General features: G+C 37.5%; 1 protein-coding gene across 18 annotated transcripts in view; it reads left to right on the top strand.

Annotated features, from left to right (window-relative positions):
• CAMK2D (calcium/calmodulin dependent protein kinase II delta) overlaps nucleotides 1-20,566 on the top strand; it is a 284,880-nt gene extending 264,314 nt beyond the window's left edge. For 9 of the 18 annotated variants that reach the window (XM_059923486.1, XM_059923488.1, XM_059923489.1 and 6 more), the window contains 4 exons: nucleotides 9,082-9,157; nucleotides 13,979-14,073; nucleotides 16,018-16,246; nucleotides 18,474-20,565. In XM_059923486.1, the coding sequence (XP_059779469.1) occupies nucleotides 9,082-9,157; nucleotides 13,979-14,073; nucleotides 16,018-16,246; nucleotides 18,474-18,477 (404 nt within the window). In that variant the 3' untranslated portion in view covers nucleotides 18,478-20,565. Of the gene's footprint in view, nucleotides 1-9,081; nucleotides 9,158-13,978; nucleotides 14,074-16,017; nucleotides 16,291-18,473 lie in introns of all 18 variants that reach the window. The other 9 variants (XM_059923487.1, XM_059923503.1, XM_059923490.1 and 6 more) reach the window with 2 other exon arrangements.
• Nucleotides 20,567-20,847: the final 281 nt, after the last annotated feature.

Here is a 20,847-nt window from a genome sequence, read left to right as displayed (position 1 = left end):
CTTCTGCAAGTCAGCTGCAGGTGGCAGAAAAGTTACCCAATTACTTTAATGTGGATGGACTGAATTCTTTCATATCAGCAAATGTTCTATATAACTATATATAGCTTCTTTAGACCCTGAAACTTTTATGTAAGCCATTTTTAATGAAAATCTTTATAAATACTTTACACATCCTTTAATCTTTTAAAAAAATAGTAAATATTTTTTTCATCTTCAGATTCAGACTCATCTTAGGAATGACACAGCCATATTTTGTAACCCAATGATACCTTCACAAACCTTTTTAAAAAATCTAAACCTATTTTCACTTACACTAAATGATCACAATGCCAGACTTTTCTGTTCTTAAATATTTGTTAATCATTTATTGTCAGACCATAGCAATTTAACAGGACTAAGACTAATAGTACTTCCCCAATTAACAATCTATGCCTTGAAACTAAGAGTAGTTAGGTTTTTATAGAGCAAAGTACAAAGATGATTTGAATAATTTATTTTATCTTTTAAATCTTGAGGGCCTCTAGCAATTAAAAGGCTGAATATTGGTGTTATTGAACAAGTGACTTCTGGATAAGTGAGCTTTACAATAATTTCTTGAAAAGCCGTCTTGACTAGAAGTTTGGTAATTTCCAGGTGTTATATTTGGATAAAATATTATATAATAGAGTATTAAACCAATCAACTCCAGAATCTTCGATGACTTTGATTTTAAAAGCCAAAATAATGGAAATTACTCTCCCAAATATTAACTAATATATCAAACTAGTGAAATAAAAATAGTCACTAAGAAACAAGCTGTTAATTGCACAGGAAACTCCAAACTGAGTTTAATAGGCACCTTTTTAGCTGAGTTGATAGGCACCTTTTTCTATAAAACTACCCAGAACATGAAAATGATCCTAATTTGTATATTTGCCTAAAATAAAAACTATTCCCAAGCGTTATTTTTGTTAATGGAAGCACGGAAAAAGACAATAAAACCATGGGATACCCAGTTTTGTGGAATTGGTGTATTAATTAATTACAACTCTGGCTCAGTAATTAAGTCATCAGTCACCTTCCCAGAGAAAGTTCAAAGACATTTAGGTAGTTCATTTAAGTTTATTATTTCAAAATATTGAATTAGGCACTATGGGCTGGAAAGGAACATAGATTAGTGAATTAAACAGCAGACAGTACCTCAGCCAAATAAAGCTCCAGCCCTGGCACAGCTTCTGAATTTGCTGGATGACTTGAGTAAGTCACTTGACCTCCCTGTCCTTCAAGTCTCTGGCAGGCAGGTACCCAATAACTCTGAGAAACGGAGAAGTAGTAGTTAAATTAAATAGAGCAAATTTTTTAAAATTTATTTTATTGAAATATAGTTGATTTACAATGTTGTGTTAATTTCTGCTGTACAGCAAAGTGATTCAGTTATACATACATATACATTCTTTTTCATATTCTTTTCCATATGGTTTGTTACAGGCTATTGAATATAGTTCCCTGTGCTATACAGTAGGACCATGTTATTTATCCATTCTATATACAGTAGTTTGCATCTGCTAATCCCAACTCCCAGTCCATCCCTCCCCACCCCCCTTGGCAACCACAAGTCTGTTCTCTACATCTGTGTGTCTGTTTCTGTTTCATAGATAGGTTCGTTTGTGTCATATTTTAGATTCCACATATAAGTGATATCATATGGTATTTGTCTTTCTCTTTTTGACTTACTTTACTTGGTATGATAATCTCTAGGTCCATCCATGTTGCTGCAAATGGCATTATTTCATTCTTTTTGATGGCTGAGTAGTATTCCATTATACATATGTATCACATCTTTATTCATCTGTCAGTTGACATTTAGGTTGTTTCCATATATTGACTATTGTGAATAGTGCTGCTATGAACCTAGGGGTGCATGTATATTTTTGAATTATAGTTTTGTCCGGATACATACCCAGGAGTATGATTGCCGAATTATATGGCAACTCTGTTTTTAGTTTTTTGAGGAATCTCCATACTGTTTTCCATAGTGGCTGTACCAATTTACATTCCCACCAACAATGTAAGAAGGTTCACTTTTCTCCACACCCTCTCCAGCATTTATTGTTTGTAGATTTTCTGATGATGCTCATTCTGACTGGTGTGAGGTGGTACCTCATTGTAGTTTTGATTTGCATTTCTCTAATAATTAGTGATGTTGAGCATTTTTTCATGTGTTTGTTGGCCATCTGTATGAATTCTTTGGAGAAATGTCTATTTAGGTCTTCTGCCCATTTTTCAATTGGGTTGTTTGTTTTTTTGTTGTTGAGTTGTATAAGCTGTTTGTATATTTTGGAAATTAAGCCCTTGCTGGTCACATTATTTGCAAATATTTTCTCCTAGTCTGTAGGTTGTCTTTTTGTTTTGTTATGGTTTCTTTCGCTGTACAAAAGCTTGTAAACTTGATTAGGTCCCATTTGTTTATTTTTGCTTTTATTTCTATTGCCTTGGGAGACTGACCAAAGAAAACACGGGTATGATTTATGTGAGAGAATAAATAGAATAAATATTGACAAAGAGTAAATGAGTAGAATTGCTAAGCTAAGATGATACATATAAAAAAAGCTAAACAACTTTTGATCACTGAGTAAGTAAATCTTTAGGCACAGTTCACTAAAAGGTTTTAATATTCGATACTCTGCTAACATTTTAGTGAATCTCAATTTGCATGTATAAATTCAGTTTATTTCCTAACCCAAGTCTCATTGTAGGCCAACTAGTCTTCTGAATAAGTTTTATTATTAAATAGTTTCACCTCAAACTAATAAATTTAAAATCTGAACAAAGATTCAGAAAAAGCCTGAGCTCAAATAACTTGGTTCTTTCTCTCCATTCAACTCTCTTAAAAGAAATTATAAGTTTAAACATTGATAGATGTGCCTAGTTTAATCTTTCTAGACCTATACAGTTGACTTCCCCATGGAAATACTGTGGCCTCATATATGGTGGTAATTCTGCTGATTTTGAGATACGCAGGACCCATGAATGCCTTTCCACTTCGCATAAGCACAGCCAGGCTGCTACCAGACATGATCATCTTCACCTCCATACTTGGCATTTATCTAATGTATTAAAATGCACACAGAACTTTATATACATTGTCTATCCATGTATTTATGTATTCATATGTGCATGCATTCAGAGACATTTACTCAATACTAGGTGTTAAAGGTAGAAAGTGGTCATGTCCTGGTCAGTCCTGTGAACATCCTGTGATAATGCTATAGGAGGACCACAGTGAGATTGAATAGCTGCGTCTGGAACACTCAAGAAAGTCCATACAGAAGAGGTGACATTGGAGCAAAGTTTTGAGGGCGATTTCCAGACAGAAGACAGAGTTTCCAGGCAGAAGGAACAGTGAGAGGAAAGGCACAGAATTATCAATGAGCCAGGACTAGTTGGGAAAGAGTGAGCCCCTTGGTGTAGCTGTAGAATAGGTTATGTGGGAGCCCTGGGGGAAAAGAAGTGTCGGGAAATGAAGCTGGAAAAAAATAGAGTAGGAACACCTTTAAAGAACAAAGAAGTGTGAGCTTTGGCCTCCAGAGAGTGGGGGGACAGCACGGTCAGCTCTGTTCTATAGAGGGATGATTCTGCAGCAGTGAGGAGAGGAGGGGCTGGTGAGGAGAGGGTATGGGAGGAGAGGGTGTGGGAGGAGAGGGTATGGGAGGAGAGGGTGTGGGAGGAGAGGGGGGAGACCTCAGGGCAGGAGGGGTTAGGAACATCCGACAGCCTGAATCAGAGCAATGGCAATGAGCCCAGAGAGGAAGAAATGGATCTGAGAAAGATTTGGATGAATAAAGAGGAGCCGGTGATCAACTGTATGAGGAATTGAAAAGAGGCGTCAAGGATTTTGGTGTAGGCAGCTGAGTAGATAACGATGCCACCATCCAAGATGAGAAATACAAGGGAAGCAGCAGGTTTTGCAAGGAAGATGCTTGACGTCAATTTTGAGCACCCCAGGTGTGAAATGCCAGGACAACAGGGAGTGTTTAGATGGCAGTCACAAAAATGAACTTGGAACCCAGAAAGATTTAAGGTCCCTCATAGAGATTTGGCAGTCTTCAGTAGATGGTCAAAGCCAGAGGAATAAATGAGATTACCAAGAACAAGCAAAAGAAACCATGAAGAGGCTGAAGACATACCCTGGGAAACAACACGGTAATTGCTAAGGATAAATTATATGACTCATGGATGATTGGATAAGAAAGCACTTGAGTTTGTTCATTCAAATATGTATTGAACATTTACTCTATGCCATGTACTATGCTAGATGTGGGTTGTAATGGTGAGGTACCTACCCCTCTGGAGTTTACAACATAGTAATAGAGAAAACTGATCAAATACGCACAAAGAAGTACGTAAATACAAGTGTACCAAGTGCTTTTAAACAGCAGGTGTAGGATATGTGTGAACTTAAAACACGGGGACCGTCTCCTAAAATGAGACTCCAAGTAGGATTTTTTGAAGAAATAATAGGTGAGTTGAAAGCTGATAAAAGAAATGAAGGCAAAAATGGGGGACACTTTCCCAAGACGAGAGGGCAGCTCACATGAAGAGCTGGCAATAGGAGGAAGCATGGTCGTTTTGAATTGCTGAGAGAAGGCGCCATGGGTGGGGTGTAGAGGATAAAGTAAGGTAGCCTTTGAGTGGGGCTGGTGAGATGGACAGGCTTTAGATTATACGAGGTTTCATAGTCCCTCTTCAGATAATTTTTCTGGACAAGAAATGATGGGTGATTGTACCGGAGTGATGGTGAGAAGAAAAGAAGTGGACTAATGTGTAAGGCCTTGAAAAGGCAAAGTCAATAGGACTTGAAGGATTGGATTCGGAGTGGGGGTGTGAGAAAGTCAAAAACATCCTCAGGCTTCTTTCTGGCTCGTGCATCTGGGTGGATGATGCCGTTCACCAGGATGGAGGTCCCTGGAAGAGCAAATAGGTTTGTGGCCACAGAAGTTCCTATGCTCAGTTTAGGGTATGTTGGGTTCCAGGCGCATTAAAGATATCCAAACGGAGATTCCAAAATAAGCACAGACATACAGACCTGGAGGAAAAGTCTAGAAACAAGGTAACAATTTGGGAGTCGTGGGATACAGACAGCAATTAAAAACCCTGGTGTAGATAGAACCATAGGGATAACAGTATATGGTAAGAGGGCCTCAGACCGAGCCTTTAAAAGGAATTGAAACATTTAAATGTTCAATTTAAAATGTTCAAAATTTGCAACTCTCACATTGCAAATGAGAGTGAGATGATGAGAACAGAGAGAAGAGAAAAAAAGGGGAGTATTTCAAGATGGCAGAAAGGAGTAATCAGCAAACTCTGTGCCTTTGGGCAGTGCCTGTACTCTGTACTTCTCTGTTAACCAGAGAGATAACATCGGTCTGCATATCTCAGAAAATTGTCCTGATGCTCAGATCTGATAATGCTTGAGAAATGTTGAAATCTATCAGTTGTTTTATTACATAATCACTCTCAGTTCCCAGGGGGTTTTTTTGGTTTTTGAGGTTTTTTGTTTTTTTTTTTAAACACTGGGCCCATTCACACTCTTATCTTTCTCTTGCAGGCTTCTTTAGAACAATAAAGAGACAAAAAATATGAATTTGAACATGACAGTGTTCTCAATTCTTTCGCAGAATTGCATGGAAAGTAATCGCACTCAGGATCTGGAGCATTTCTCCCGCTTGCTTTTCTCTCCTGCCTTTCCCCTAGGAACCTGGAAATCCCCAGAAACGACTTTGGGACCTGTGGGTATAGGCTTGAGCACCTCAATTCTATAAATAAAACTATTTGGTAATCAGTTCCCTGTGATCAAGTGTCTAGCCATGAGGTTAGAAGCTTCTGGTACTCAGGGAACACCTTACTGATACACTCTTCCCTCACCTTCAGGGTAATTAGTGACACCGCTCAAGCTCTCCCCACTTTGGCATCCGGAGTGGCCATCACTTGACATTCAGGAAGAGGGAAGGCCAGAGGATAGTGACCCCTCCCCCCAGAACATAGGCGTCCAGGCACCTTGCGCGGTGATTGTTCCTCAGCCTCACTGCTGGCGAGAGGAGATATAGCTAGCATCAAACCCTCCTCCTTCCTCTAGGTCACTGCGGCAACAGTTCCAACCACAACAGACTTCTATATACAAATGATTCATTCCCAGCCTTCTGCTTTCCTTTAAAGAGTCAGCTGTCATGTGCTGCCCTGACTCAAGCGCCTTTGCTCCAGGGAAATAAGCACTCTAAAGATTACTGAGTTCCAGGCCCCTCCTGAGCCAAGAGAGGCACGTTGCTTTTATGATGATGCAGCACAGAAGCATTCTGGCTACTTCCCATTTGCCGTCCTGCCAGCTACAGCACCACTGTTTCTGAACATAAGAACTAAGAAGGCAATTTGTGTTGCTTTAATTATGCAGGACAAAAATTAAGCCAGTTGTAGGAAGCAAACTGTTGAGGAGCTAATGAGTGTTTCCATAGTGGTTCAGAGTGAGACGTGGCCATGTACACCGATGTTTCTAATTGCATATTATGCTTCTGAAGGAATCTAGAGACTTTCAGGAACTTCAGAAGGTGACCCTGAACTGTTCGCACTTTGTAAACTAACTCTTAGCCTGATGAAGCTCTTCAAAGGGCAGTGATCTTATGTTCATTTTTTTCCTTCTTTTTTGTTCTAAAAAATTCACATTGTTTTCTAAACTGTAGTTTTTTTTTTCCTATTAGCCACATAGCATCCTAAGAAATCTATTAGTTTTAAATGAGGATTTAATACGAGGAGGAAGTTTTGGTAGTCACATTTTTCTAATCTCATTTTCTGAGCTCCTCTGCACCAGTGTCCTTTATATTCTGGAATTGGGTCAGCTGTCATGCGTTTTTGCCAAATGTTCATACTGTTGATGCTACAGACAGATGAATCACTTATTGCCTAACTAAATTAAGCTAAAATGTGCCATTGGCACCATCCCTATTACAGAATTATTCCCTGCCACTACTTCTGTCAGTATGCTTTGATGTTCGATATATTATAGCTATTCATTCATCAAATGATCATGGACAAGAAATGTTTTAGGTGTGTATAGGAGCTAAGAAACCTTATGTTATTTTTTTCAATATAAATGAAATTATGTAAATAACTGAATATGGAATCTAACCTGTATGGAGATTATTTTTTGATATTATCAACCTTGACATTGTTAGCAACCATTTGTGGACAAACCATATTTTATAAGGTAGTCTCATACAGTCTCAGTAAAGTCAAGTTAGGTTTACAGAACATTTGTTTTTTGTTTTTTGTTTTTTTACATCTTTATTGGAGTATAATTGCTTTACGATGGTGTGTTAGTTTCTGCTTTATAACAAAGTGAATCAGTTATACATGTACATATATCCCCATATCTCTTCCCACTTGCATCTCCCTCCCTCCCACCCTCCCTATCCCACCCCTCTAGGTGATCACAAAGCACCAGGACTTTTGTTTTAAATAAGGAATATCACAACCTGGATAACCTGGAGGTTTTTGGTTTTTTGTTTTTTTTTCTTCGGTACCAATAAGTCTTTATTCATTGTATTTTCCCAAGGAAAAGAAGGGGAAGGGAAAAGGGTCAGCATGTGTAATACAAAATGATAGCAAATGGGAAAGGAAGTACCTGGCACAGCAAAATCAACCAACAAATAAACACTGCCCAGATGGGGTCGCCAAAGCCCAAGGGGGCTCAGTCTCCTGCAGTTCAGTAATGAGGGGAATAACCTGGAGTTTTGAAAGTGAATATAAACTTTAAGTTTGTGGTTAAGAATCTGCTAAAAAAAGATCAGATTCATTAGAAATGCAAACTGGTTGACTTTAATCAATAAGAACTAAAACCAGACTTCAGCTTTTTCTATGATGAATAGCAGCCTCACTAAGATAGATGGAAATAACTTTTGGTGATTACCCCCAGTTTATTTCCAGTGATTTAAGAAAGTATCACAATGTTCTTTAAACAAAATTCAATTACGTTTAATTTTTAAAATATTTTATGCCTTTATTTCCTTAGTAAGAGAATACTGTTCTGAAATCAGGAAAAGGTTATCAACATCAGTTGATCAAATTCAACTTATTGAGCATCTGTTTTATTAAAGACATTGGATAAAGCTTTTTCGAGGATACAAAAAAATAACATGTTCTTTGCCCACAGGGAGCTTTTAATTTAACTAGGAAGACATTACACAGTAAACCAAGTTTAGTAACAATTTAAAACAATAATTTAACTAAAGAAGTTGTCATGGTATATAGCATATGCTTAATTGCCAAATGAATAATACAAGGTAGGCTTTCCAAAAAGGGAAAGAACACTTGAGGCAGATGAAGTAGATGGGATTTGAGCCAAGCCAACTATTAATAATTTTACTGATTATGGGCTAGGAATAGAAACAAATCATGTTTGTTGTCAGAGTTGACAGCCATACGGGGGGACTTCCATCTCCATCCACGGCATTGATTCATACCTTGTTTTTCCAATTTACAGTTTATGGAAGGCCATTTATCTAAATATGATGGCAGTTACAGTGTTAGCACCCTCTTTTGTAGGGTTAGTTGAGCTGAACAATAAAAAAAAATGCAAATAATTAAAGTTAAGTGTCTCAATGCAAGATGTCCGCTATACTCTGAAGACAGATTAAAATAACACAAAAATGCTAATAAACTCAATCATGTTGGTAAAGGTAATAAGAACTACTTTTTAAAAATATAGCCTTGACCTTCTGGGTGACTGTTGTTTTCTAACAAAGGGAGGGCAGCAGTGCTTCCCCAGCGTGAACATGCTTACCTGAGGGTCCTGGTAAAATACAGATTCTGAATCTGTAGGTCTGGAGTAGGACCTGAGAATCTGTGTTTCTGCCAGGCTCCCAGAAGAAGGACCTAATGTTGATCTGTGCACTTTGAGCAGCAAGATTGTAGAGAGGATAACACCAAGATTCTGAGAGGGATGTGTCTTAACTGGTAACACCCTGTTTAAGGAAAATAGCAGTGTCATTAGAGTAATTTTATATGGCTTTTGCCCTTTATTCTCACCCAACTCCTTATCTTTGCCTTTAGCACGAAAGCAAGAGATTATCAAAGTTACTGAACAACTCATTGAAGCTATCAACAGTGGGGACTTTGAAGCTTACACGTGAGTAGAGGCACATTTATTTTGCTTTGTCATGCATATGACAAAGTATTTTCTATATGAGTGCATTCTTCAATGTACCTGACTCATGTATATTTAACGCCAGGTTTGATACACCCACAGTAGCTTCATTTCAACGTATAAATGACTCAAGTGCCTCTAGGAGAGAAATAAATGTAATTAAGATGTCAGAGAGAGAAGATGAGACTTCTGATGGGAAGACTGGGGATTTCTTTGTCAGTGCACAGAAGCCTGACCCTCTGGCGCCTCCATGTGAGAGAAGGCATTCCAGGCAGAGCAATCCATGAGAGCAAAGACACAAGAAACAGGAAAGCACATAAATAGTGCACTTTGGCTTAAGGGATGTTTTTCCTCGCAGTTCTGCAGAGGTGATGGGACCGAGAAAGCGATTAGGAGGCACCGTCTGGCAGCCTTTTCCCTTTCCAGCCAGCACAGCTCAACTTTATCTTCATCTCTTTTAGGGGTTTGCCTCTTAGATAAAATTTTATTTGAAGAAAGGGTTCTAATGTTAAATTTAAAGTTTACCATAGGTATTAAAGGAAGTCACTTTTTTATTTATTTATTTTTTAAATTATTTAGTTAGTTAGTTAGTTATTTATTTGGCTATGTTGGGTCTTCGTTTCTGTGCGAGGGCTTTCTCTAGTTGCGGCGAGCGGGGGCCACTCTTCATCGTGGTGCGCAGGCCTCTCACTGTCGCGGCCTCTCTTGTTGCGGAGCACAGGCTCCAGATGCGCAGGCTTAGTAATTGTGGCTCACGGGCCCATTTGCTCCGCGGCATGTGGGATCTTCCCAGACCAGGGCTTGGACCCGTCCCCTGCATTAGTAGGCAGATTCTCAACCACTGCGCCACTAGGGAAGCCCCCAAAGGAAGTCACTTTGATCAAATAAAAATAAAGCTTTCAAATAGGGTGTGAAGGCTTATTGTGCAAAGAACGTGGGTCAGTAAGTTAGCTATTTGGGTGGAGAAAAAAATCAGTTCTCAACTTTCCCCTTATACCATACTAGTGAGGTCCTCTTGAATGAAAGTGTTAAATGCAGAAAAGAGTTTGATCTCTGTTTGGAAAGATCTAAGTTTAAAAGCAGGGGAAGGCATTGAAATGAAAAAGTGAAATGATTAGGCTACCTAAATAGATGAAACTTAATATACTTTAATTTTTTTAAAGCCAAAATAAAACAGACAAAAAACAGAAAAATATTTGTAAAACGTGTCAAAAGTTAATTTAGATTGAGAAGATAAGGTTGAAAAGTGGAAAAATAGGTAAAGGAACTGAGCTATTAGCAAAAGAGGAAATATAAATGACAAGTAAACTAATGAAAGCATGTTGATGTCCACTAATTGTGTGCAAATCTGAATATAGGAGGATTTTCTATCGATCAAATCAGCAGGGATAAAAACTCCGCTGATCACCAAAGGGGCACAGATACTGCAGGACAATAGTGACTTTTCCCACCACCTGATGGAGTATAAATGGGGACAGACTTTCAGAGTGGTGGTGACAGCAGGGGTTTGGGTCGCAGTTATATACCAGGAAGTGTTTCCAAAGGTTCAAATCACTACTTTAACCCTATGTTCCTAGTTATAAAAATTTGACATGGGCGTGGATTTTGAATTTAAAACAGGGACAAAAAGTGTGAACAAAGATATTTATGGAACCAATATTCAAAATAGTGAAAAATTATAAACAGCTTATATGCCCAACACTATGGTAACATTAATTAATCTGTGGTGTGTTTGGTACCGTGGATACTTATGCAGAATTTCTAGCGGTCTGGCAAAATGCTTATGAGTATTCACTGAAGATAAAGCAGGATATAAACGTGTGTGTACATAATTATTCCAACTACATAAGAGAAAATATAAAAATAGAATGAAATATGACAAATTGGTTTTTAAAAGGAAAAAAGATATTGCCTCTGGGAGATGAAACTGTGTGTTTTGTTTTTTATTTCCTGCTTCTTTCCAAGTTTTATATAATAAGAAGATATTTTTTATCATCAGTTACAAATAGATAGCCAAATATAAAATATGGAAGAGAGTAACTGAATATAAGAACTAAATTAAATCCAGGACTGCTTCTTACAAAATTAAATTAATGTGTGTGCAAATACATAAACACAAGTATATACATATATATGTATTTGTGTTTATCGATTCTTTAACAGGATCTAATAAAAGTATACTTAGAACGAAAGAAATAGTAAGAAATGGAGTTTAAAAGAACACTGTTTGTTGTCAGAGAATTAAACAGTTGAACAGTTGTTAAAGAGCTGTTTAGAATTCTGTGCCGTAAGACCTGTTCTCTTTTATTCTTTTTGCTGATATAACTTTGTTAGACCCATATGATTCTTCAAATATAATATACTTAGGAAAAAAATCTTTTGGAATAACATTCCCCTGCGGATTGGTAGAGTGTGTTTTGTTGGTGGTGTTAGCCAGGAAAAAGTGGCAAAATATAGCATTTCCTATATTCTCAGACACTTTAAAATAGGGTATTTTAAATAATGCAATTCCTTGGAATCACATCAGTTCACGAATTCCTTTGCCTGTAATCTGGCTTGATTTTGTACACTCAGACCCAGGGGTAAACCAAGAGGACCTTCCATTTGGGAGCTTTTTGCATGGTACAGTGTATTGGTACAGCCCTGTCAGCTGGTCCTTAGAACACCTGTTCAGAGCATACACACCCACAGGTCAACTGGCAGCTCTGTGAATCTTATTAATCCAAAGCCTGTGATAGGAGAGAGAGAGATACATACATACATTACTGACATAGAAGAAACATATGAGAGAGAGAAAGAACACATGAACAGGTTTTCAAGTATATTGACTCAATGGCTGGGTAAAAAGTTCCACCATAGTACAGTGATTCTCAGATGATTTTGGTGCTGATATAAAGTAGTAAAAAATTTGGATTCACTAATGTTGACAACCAAAAGTCATATTTATAGAGAAAGTAATAGCCCCTGGCAGAATAAAGTCCTGTTACCATGGGAACACTGTTTTTCCCATTTTACTACTTAGAAAGAGATTATGTGTATTTAACTTTGAGCTTTAATACCTGCCCACCAGGAAGTCTGAAGCAAAGTTTAAAATCCCCACCCACTCCCACCCCACCCGCAACTAAGGCTTTCTTTACCACAACGAATAACCACTGTGATTTTTTACTTTAAAAGTATTCTTAAGAAATAATCAGTTCCAAAATTCTGTGAACCATACGTTCAAGAACCATAACGAGTGAGCCTTTTGAAACTTGCATTTCTGTTGAACAGTTAAAACATTTTGCCTCCCAAATGGGCAATTTCCATACGAAACTAGATGTAACCCCACCAAATTAAGAAATGATCCAAAATCTTTCAGTATGTATTCCTTTTATCTAACTTTGTGAACTACTAATTCTTCAAATCCAGATTTTACGGCACCTTCTGTGAGAAGCCTAAGCTGATCACCACAGGCCCAAGGAAATATTTTCTCCTCTGTTTCCATGGGACTTAAATACATACCCAGTCCCAGGGCTCACCATATCAAGCAACTACCCATCATTCCCCAACCATACTCTGCCATTGTACTTGCTGCCCTCCTCTGCCTACCCCCTTCCACACACCTGGAAAACTCCTACTCATTCCGGAAAGCCCAGCTCAACTTTTCTTTCTCTCTTAACTTTCCTTTCTCACATATAAGTCATCTGGTTTTTGAGCACTTTGTATTTATTTCCATTCCAGTATTAATTGTTGTGTTATAAAATGTTTGTTTCAAAGAATATCTGCTACATAGTAGGTGTTTAATAATTCTTTGTTGAATAAATTTTTCCAAGAAAGCCCATTGGCTTTCTCTGAATATTTAAAATAGTATATCTTTTTCTTGAATTACATTTCTAGGATTAAAAAGAAAACTAATGTGCATTTGAATCTTTCATTAATTTTAAGTTAATTAAGCTTGTTAATTAAAGTTTACTTAAGTCTGTCAGACATTGCCAGAAAGTGTAGGATGTGACACCTGCCTTCAAATCAATCATATATACATGTTTGATATGAATGTAGATGGTGTCAAAAATTATTCCGAGGAGCTTCCCTGGTGGCGCAGTGGTTGAGAATCTGCCTGCCAAATGCAGGGGACACAGGTTCGAGCCCTGGTCTGGGAAGATCCCACATGCCACGGAGCAACTAGGCCCGTGAGCCACAACTACTGAGCCTGCGCGTCTGGAGCCTGTGCTCCGCAACAAGAGAGGCCGCGATAGTGAGAGGCCCGCGCACCGCGATGAAGAGTGGCCCCCGCTCGCCGCAACTAGAGAAAGCCCTTGCACAGAAACGAAGACCCAACGCAACCAAAAAATAAATAAATAAATAATTTAAAACCTAAAAAAAAAAATTATTCTGAAAGTATTTAATTTGAGAGCCAAAGTTGATTTTGTAGGACTTGGAGGGTAGCTTGGCCTTGGAGAGCATTTAAAAAATAATAAACTTATAACAACTAAAAACTAGGGAATTAGAAAAACTGGGGAAAGCCTAGAGAATTCACCTTGGAAATTTAAAAGTAGAAATTTTAAAAAAGGAAACTTCCTAAAGCATGATTGATAGATTATCATCTGCTGGAACTGGTTTTATTATCTTGTCCCTATCTATCTGAGGTCTCTGCAATATTCTTTTTTAGGGTCTGCTCCTCAACCCACCTTGCCAAGCCCTGCGATAGAAATTTTATATTTGTAGTGTTTTTTTAAAAAACTCCTTCATTGTCTGATTGATAAATAAGAATAGATATGTGTGAAACAACGAAATACATTAACTCATTTATTTTTTTTCCTACAGGAAAATCTGTGACCCAGGCCTTACTGCTTTTGAACCTGAAGCTTTGGGTAATTTAGTGGAAGGGATGGACTTTCATCGATTCTACTTTGAGAATGGTACATTTATTCTAAATTTAATATCATGCCTTTTCCAAATTCTCTTTGAATTTCTCCCAAATTTACAAGATTCTTTGGCTCTTTGCTGCAATGAGAGCTTTTACCTTAGTCCAGCATTTTGCATCCTATTTTTATATTTTTGTATTTGAAATTGAAAAACATGACAGCCTTAAAAGTTTTGGTATGTTTTGAAAAGTATCTAAGTAAGTTTATATAAAAAAGTGATGTTGATGATTGAATATACCCCATAGAAGGCCCAGTGAATGTATAGTATAAGCTGTGAAATGAGTTACCAAAAATTGTTGGTTTGTTTCAGGTTTTCATAAAACATTGTTTATATATGAAAAGATAAGAGAAACCACAGCATGCCAGAATATTTGACATAGAGGAGGGCTTTCAAGCATAATTAGTGCTCCTTTTCAAGGTAAAATATAAATGAAGACGAGTAATCAGATAAATATTTCAGTTCCAATTACAAGAATTTTAATGGTCTGAGGAAAGAGAAAGTGTCAAAAGAAACTCCTGCAGAATTCCTTCAGGTCACCAAGTAAAGTGTAAACCAGAAGTTCCTTTTATGCTCCTTTTCCTTACACCTAACGACATTAGGTATCATGTTGTGTTTGCATGGTGCAGGGAGGGAATTCACCTTTTGCAGTGAGATTTTGATGAATTAAAGAGGAATTGTAGTAATGATTAGGATAATCAAGCTCATGTCCAGTAATTATAAGCACTGACAATGTCTGCCTTGGCATGGATTTTTACATTTAATGAATTGCTTTGTCTTATATGCACTAGACATTTGCAAGCAAAGATAATTATGTGGTAAATTGGCCTTAACAAAGCTTCAGTAAATGTTCTCCTGTTCCATCCCGCACTGTGATTGACAGCATCTCATGTTTTTCTTCAATTGACTCTCGATTGACACCATCGCACCTGTAGTAAAAGAATAATTAACCCATTAATATTTTAACTTACCTCAACATAACAGTGTACATCATTACTTTCCATAAATACATATTATTCATAATGGGATATTCTTTTTTACGTGACTGTAGCACTAAGTAATTTATTCAGATCTTTTCTGAAAATGGAGGACGTGTTTGTTTGGATAACAGGTAAAACAGTTCTACCTGTTTTAGTGATCTAAGAGAGTAGTATCATCAATTATCTGCACTAAATCTTCATATCTCTTAGTCATTGAATAACTAGAATAAATAGCTATTGTCAGAACAACAAAGGCTGGAGCCTAGTGAGGGCTGCTCAACCAAAGGAAAGAGCTAGAGAATCAGAATCAGGCTATATGGCCAACACCAAATTTTGGATTTTTACTGGATGACCACAGCTGGACTAACAAACATAGAATGGACACTACTAAATAAAGGAGCCACAGGATGAGATGGGGAAACAGATTCACACTGTGGCCAGCCTGATTAGGAGACAGCAGTCTCCATGCTTGATACTTGACATGTTCCTCTTGTTCCACGTACTTCACCAACTAACAAAAAAACGAACAAGCCTGCAGGATACCCTGTCAACTGCCCCAGTGGTTCCTTCACTGGAAAGACAGGAACTGCGCCGTGTACCTGGGCCCGTCCTTCTCCATCTCTATTCATATTATGGCTTGTTCCTAACCACTTCCCATTACGGCTTGTTCCTAACCACTTCCCAATGTAAATAAATATGTCTCTCCAGCTTTCTCACTCAAAGTTTTCGGAGTGGCATACGATTTAACTACAAAGGGAGTCAAAGAAAATAATGACTGTATTTACTTCTGCTCTCTTTTTCTTTATACGTTGCATAGTACCAGGCACTCAATTAATGCAGAGAATTAATAGTTGAATGAATGAATGGCATTCTATTTATTGGTCCCAACTGAATTTATTATTGGTTTTGGTTTACTTCACATAGAAACTAAATTCTCTTTTCCATGTTGTTCTCTTTCAGCTTTGTCCAAAAACAATAAACCAATCCACACTATTATCCTGAACCCCCACGTACATCTGGTAGGCGATGACGCTGCCTGCATAGCATACATTAGGCTCACGCAGTACATGGATGGCAGCGGAATGCCAAAAACAACGCAGTCAGAAGAGACACGTGTGTGGCACCGCCGGGATGGCAAGTGGCAGAATGTTCATTTTCATCGCTCGGGGTCGCGAACAGTACCCATCAAGTAAATATTTCCAGGCTGTCAGCTTCTTTGTTAATATACCCCTGGTCAGCGTCTTTTACTTATTCCGTTGTTAATAGCATGGCATCTGTTATTTAATGCTAGTGGTCATTTAGTGGTCACTTACACTGGTGGGAATTAATGTTTCATGAGAAGCAGTCTATAATTCTCCAGAAAGATCAATCAGACTAGCCGTTTGTGGGTTGAAACTTGCCCTAGAAAGTATACAATAGTTTTAGATAGGAACTAGAGGATACCCTATTAAGCTGATTTCTCTTATGGTTAAATCAGGGAGAATTCATGTAATAAGGTAAACTATTTATGACTTCATTGTCACAATTGGCAGAGGAAGGGGAAAAATTAATTAGGGGAAAAAGTTTCTAAAACGACCAATACAGTTGACCCTCCTTATCCATGGTTTCCTTACACACAGATTCAGCCAGCCTCAGATCAAAATTTTTCAGGGGTGGAGAAATTCCAGTAAGTTTCAAAAAGCACAACCTAATTTTGTCTTGCAGGGAACTATTTACATAGCATTTACATTGTATTAGGTATTATAAGTAAACTAGAGATTATTTAAAGTATATGGGAGGATGTGTGTAGGTTATATGAAATACTGTGCCATTTTATATAAGGAACTTGAGCATCTGCAAATTTTGATATCCTCAGGGGTTCTGAAGCCAATCCCCCCACAGATACTTGTGGGGAGAATAATATCAGGAGCTTCATTTCATAGATTTTCTTCTACTGGTGCTCAATTACAGATATTAGGAGAAATTTATGAAATATAGCATTTAAAATGCAAGTATTATTAGGTATTTCAGCATCTTTCTCACTACACCACTCTACCTCAGATGTCATGTTTGCTCTTCCAATCAATAATTAGACATATTTATTGCACATCACATAGGTGCTTAACTTGTGCCAGATAAAATGAAAGGTGAAAGATGTTGCCCTTAAGGAACTTCTTATATTCTAGTTTAGAAAGCAACCAATACCAAAGAAAAAACTAAAAGTTTATAATCAACTTCAGCACAGAAAGGGATGAATGACCAATGTAGCATGTGGGTCTTGTAAGTAACATCCTGCTCCGTATGATACTTTGTGACTGGAGCTGATGACCGAAAAGCTGCACGGCTGTTTTCCCTCCCTTTGAGGATATTTCCTCACATTATTTCCGTGAAAACCATATTTGCATGAGCTCTTGAGTCTAATGTTTGGCACCACTGTGTAGCATAACCCATATTTTCAAGGTACTGAAGTGCTGAGGAGACCCTATCTTCAGCATATGGATTGTGGCAGGTTTGGAATATCCTGGAGTTCTCACCTCAAAAGTCAATTCTATCTGGGTCAATTCAGACAACTCTCAATTACCCAGAACTAATTTATATCAGGCTCTAGGATCTTTTGGTGTCTTACTGTTTTTCAAGAGGTTCCTGTTCTGCGCTTGGCTAAGGTTAATACGTAGATTAATTTGCCCTGCCTGACTGAGTATAATGGTATTTGACCACAAGGAGGAAGTCAAGCTGAAATTTAAAACTCACAAAGTGAGTAATTCCAGAGGATAATTGAAAGTTGACTGTAATTCAGTTCATGCCTGCATTGTTATTTCCTAAGATTTGCTTCTTACCTTGGATTAGAAGAATTCAGATATGTGTGGTACTGTTGAGAGTTTTTTCCCCATTCAAAGCACTGAACCTTGTCAGACCTTGGAAGAAGCAGTGCTCCCAGCTGTTGGTTTAAAGAAAGAAGACCCCCAATTAAATAAGAATAATCATGTTTTTCCCTACTTTTGAGGCTGTAAAATTGACTTCTAGGTTTGATTTCCAGCGGAGTCTAAGAATAATGACAGAAGCTAAAGGATGAATTTAAACTTTTAGTCTCTTTCAACCAAATAATGCTATTCATTTATTAATTTGTCTGGTAAACATGAATGCTTGAACTGTATGTTTAGATTTAATCATGTGATTGCAGCCTGAGTCCCTGTCTATTTTTAGCTTAGCTCTGTGTGGACAAATTGACAGATTAAAGTAGAAGATCCATATTAAAAGAGAAAATGCACAATGTTAAGCAATTAATGACTGCAAGCAAAGATCTCTTATACATAGTATTTTCAATCTATTACTTAACCGCTGAGTTATAAAATCATAGCCTAGCCTAATCTTTGGCAAAGCAATTTGATGATACTTTGTAAAACAGTTTAATTTATGTCTCCCCTCTCTCCTTTCAGCTAAGTATCAACAGTGCCACTTCTGCATTCTCTGTTCTCACCTGGATGGTAACCCTGGGCCGTCCTCTCCTCCTCTTCATGCATGTTTCTGAGTGCATGAAGTTGTGAAGGTCCTACGTGTAATGCATATGTGATGCATCATCTTGTCATATATTCCTTCCTATACATTGTTTACACTTCAACTATGGAGATGTTCCATGCAAACTTCAATCACTGTTGGCAAACAATAGGGGGAGGTCAGACAAAAAAAATTCCACAATACTCCAAGTACAAACCTATTCAGCCAGTTTCTCTGCTTATGCCAAGACTTAACAGACTTCAAAATTATCGTTCATTGAATGACAGTTTGTAACAGAAATGTAAGTTTTTAAAAATTCTTTGCTGTTCATCTGTTTTAGCTTTTTTGTTTAACAAAAAAAGGCAAAAAAAAATTACCTTCAGTTTCCTGGTGTGATCCTGGTTGAAATGGATGATTTTTCACTGAAAGTTGTGTTGCTGTTTAACAATTAAATGGGTTGATATGTGGGCAGAATCACTTATGAATGTGGAAGCGAGAATCGGTGGGTTTGCTACTACCTAAAGTCATGTCTTTTTTGGTCAAACTGTGTAAACTGGAAAAACTCACGTCATTGACGAGTTTGATCACTTTAGGGTATACTTGCACTGTTCTGGTGAAATTTGCTGAATTGAATTTTTTGTTCATTTCTCAAACCTGTGCTCTTTTTTCTTCATTTTCTCCTATTTCTTTATTACTTTTGTTTGCTTCCTTTATATTTTTCTGTTTTTCATTCTTTACTTTTTTCTCTTTTTGTCTAGTAGTGTGAGAAAAGTGAAATTTGCATAATGAAGGTAAAATAAAAACTGAGGCCTTTTGGAGGTGGCTAAACCAGTGCTTTGATCATCTTCTGGGCCCATAAAAATGATGTCAAGAAGATTTCAAAAGTTTGTAATTCTGCTCGAGTTGGGACGTAGGGATCCTATGTTGGAGGTATTAGAATTGTTTGTTTAAACTTATAATAAAAGCAAGTAGGTTCCTACTGTACCTGCGCCACGTCTTACTGATTGGTGCAGTTGCCAGGAGAGTACCAAGCTGGTCGTGGGTCAGGATTCTGTGCAAAGGCACTTCCTTCTGCCTTGCGGGATGCACACCTCCTGTGTCATCACTGGCTAGTTTTCTGAAGTTAGAGAGGACTGCAGGTGTTTTCCATTCTCCTAAGTGTTTGTTTGTTTTGAACTCTGTCTCTGTGACTTGTGCTTTTGTAGCTTCTCTCATATGTCAGAATAACATTATCTTCCTTCCAGGAGTTAGCATTTTCCTATTTAAAAAAAAGGGGGCGGGAGGGATTGTCCCTGTTTTCTTTGTGCTTCTCATTTCTCCTTTGTTTGTTTATTCAATTCCTGTGGGGCTTTTTCTCCTCCCTGAAATGCTTTATAGTGCATGGTATCTTCATCAACGTTATTTTAACAATAGTAATTCACAATCCTCAGAAGCCTATTTTTAAAGCAGAAGCAAAAAAAAATAAACAAAAAAATCAACCCTCCCTCTTTTCTCTCATTTCACCTTTCTGTGTTGATTACTAATCACCTTAGATATTGTTGCTAGTGGATGTATGGTAGATGGATTGAAGCTTTTCTGATAATTATTACACGATTTAAAACAATATATATTTAAAATAAAATAAATATATACAGTAAATGTATTGAGCCATGTTAACCTGCCAATGAGATCTGTGAAAAAGTAATGGCCTCATTTTTCCCTTTTTAATTTCTTTTACCTTTTTGTGCAGCAGCTATACGTGGCATACATGTATTTTTTTTTAAAAATAGGTATAGGGTGGTTTTTTTTTTTTTTTTTTTTTTTTTTTACACTTCTAGCATGTGGTGTTGAAGTATTACTGTAGATCAAGTTTGTCTTCCGCACTAAGACGTGAGGAAATTGTGATTTGTTCTCTCCACCACAAACTAATTACACATTTATTAATTATCTTCTCTCATTTTGAAACACTGCAGTTTACCATGGGACACTGTATATATTTCTTGCCGTAATGGTAAATGACTGATTGATATATTTAAGAGTTAATAAATTTGTGATTTCTGCTGACAATGTGTCCATTTTTATTTCTTAAGAGGTACTGTATTTATTTATGCGTGTGTGACGCTGGCCAGTGCCAATGGCAACACATCCTATACGGTCTCATTAGTCCATAATTTACCTTTGACATAAAGATGAAATTACTGAACTGAGCTTCCGTCTAAGAACGTACTTGGTGACGATAATGACAAGTTAACTTACTGTGTGCACAAAATCTGTCTCTCCTCGGGAAATTCTTCTGAGAACAAAGCAGTTAAAACAAGAGTCCTAAAAATTTCTGAA

Source organism: Balaenoptera ricei, chromosome 5 (assembly GCF_028023285.1).
Source record: "Balaenoptera ricei isolate mBalRic1 chromosome 5, mBalRic1.hap2, whole genome shotgun sequence".
NCBI lineage: Eukaryota > Metazoa > Chordata > Mammalia > Artiodactyla > Balaenopteridae > Balaenoptera > Balaenoptera ricei.
Note: the sequence above shows the minus strand (reverse complement) of the source record. Positions and strands in the feature narration are given on the sequence as shown.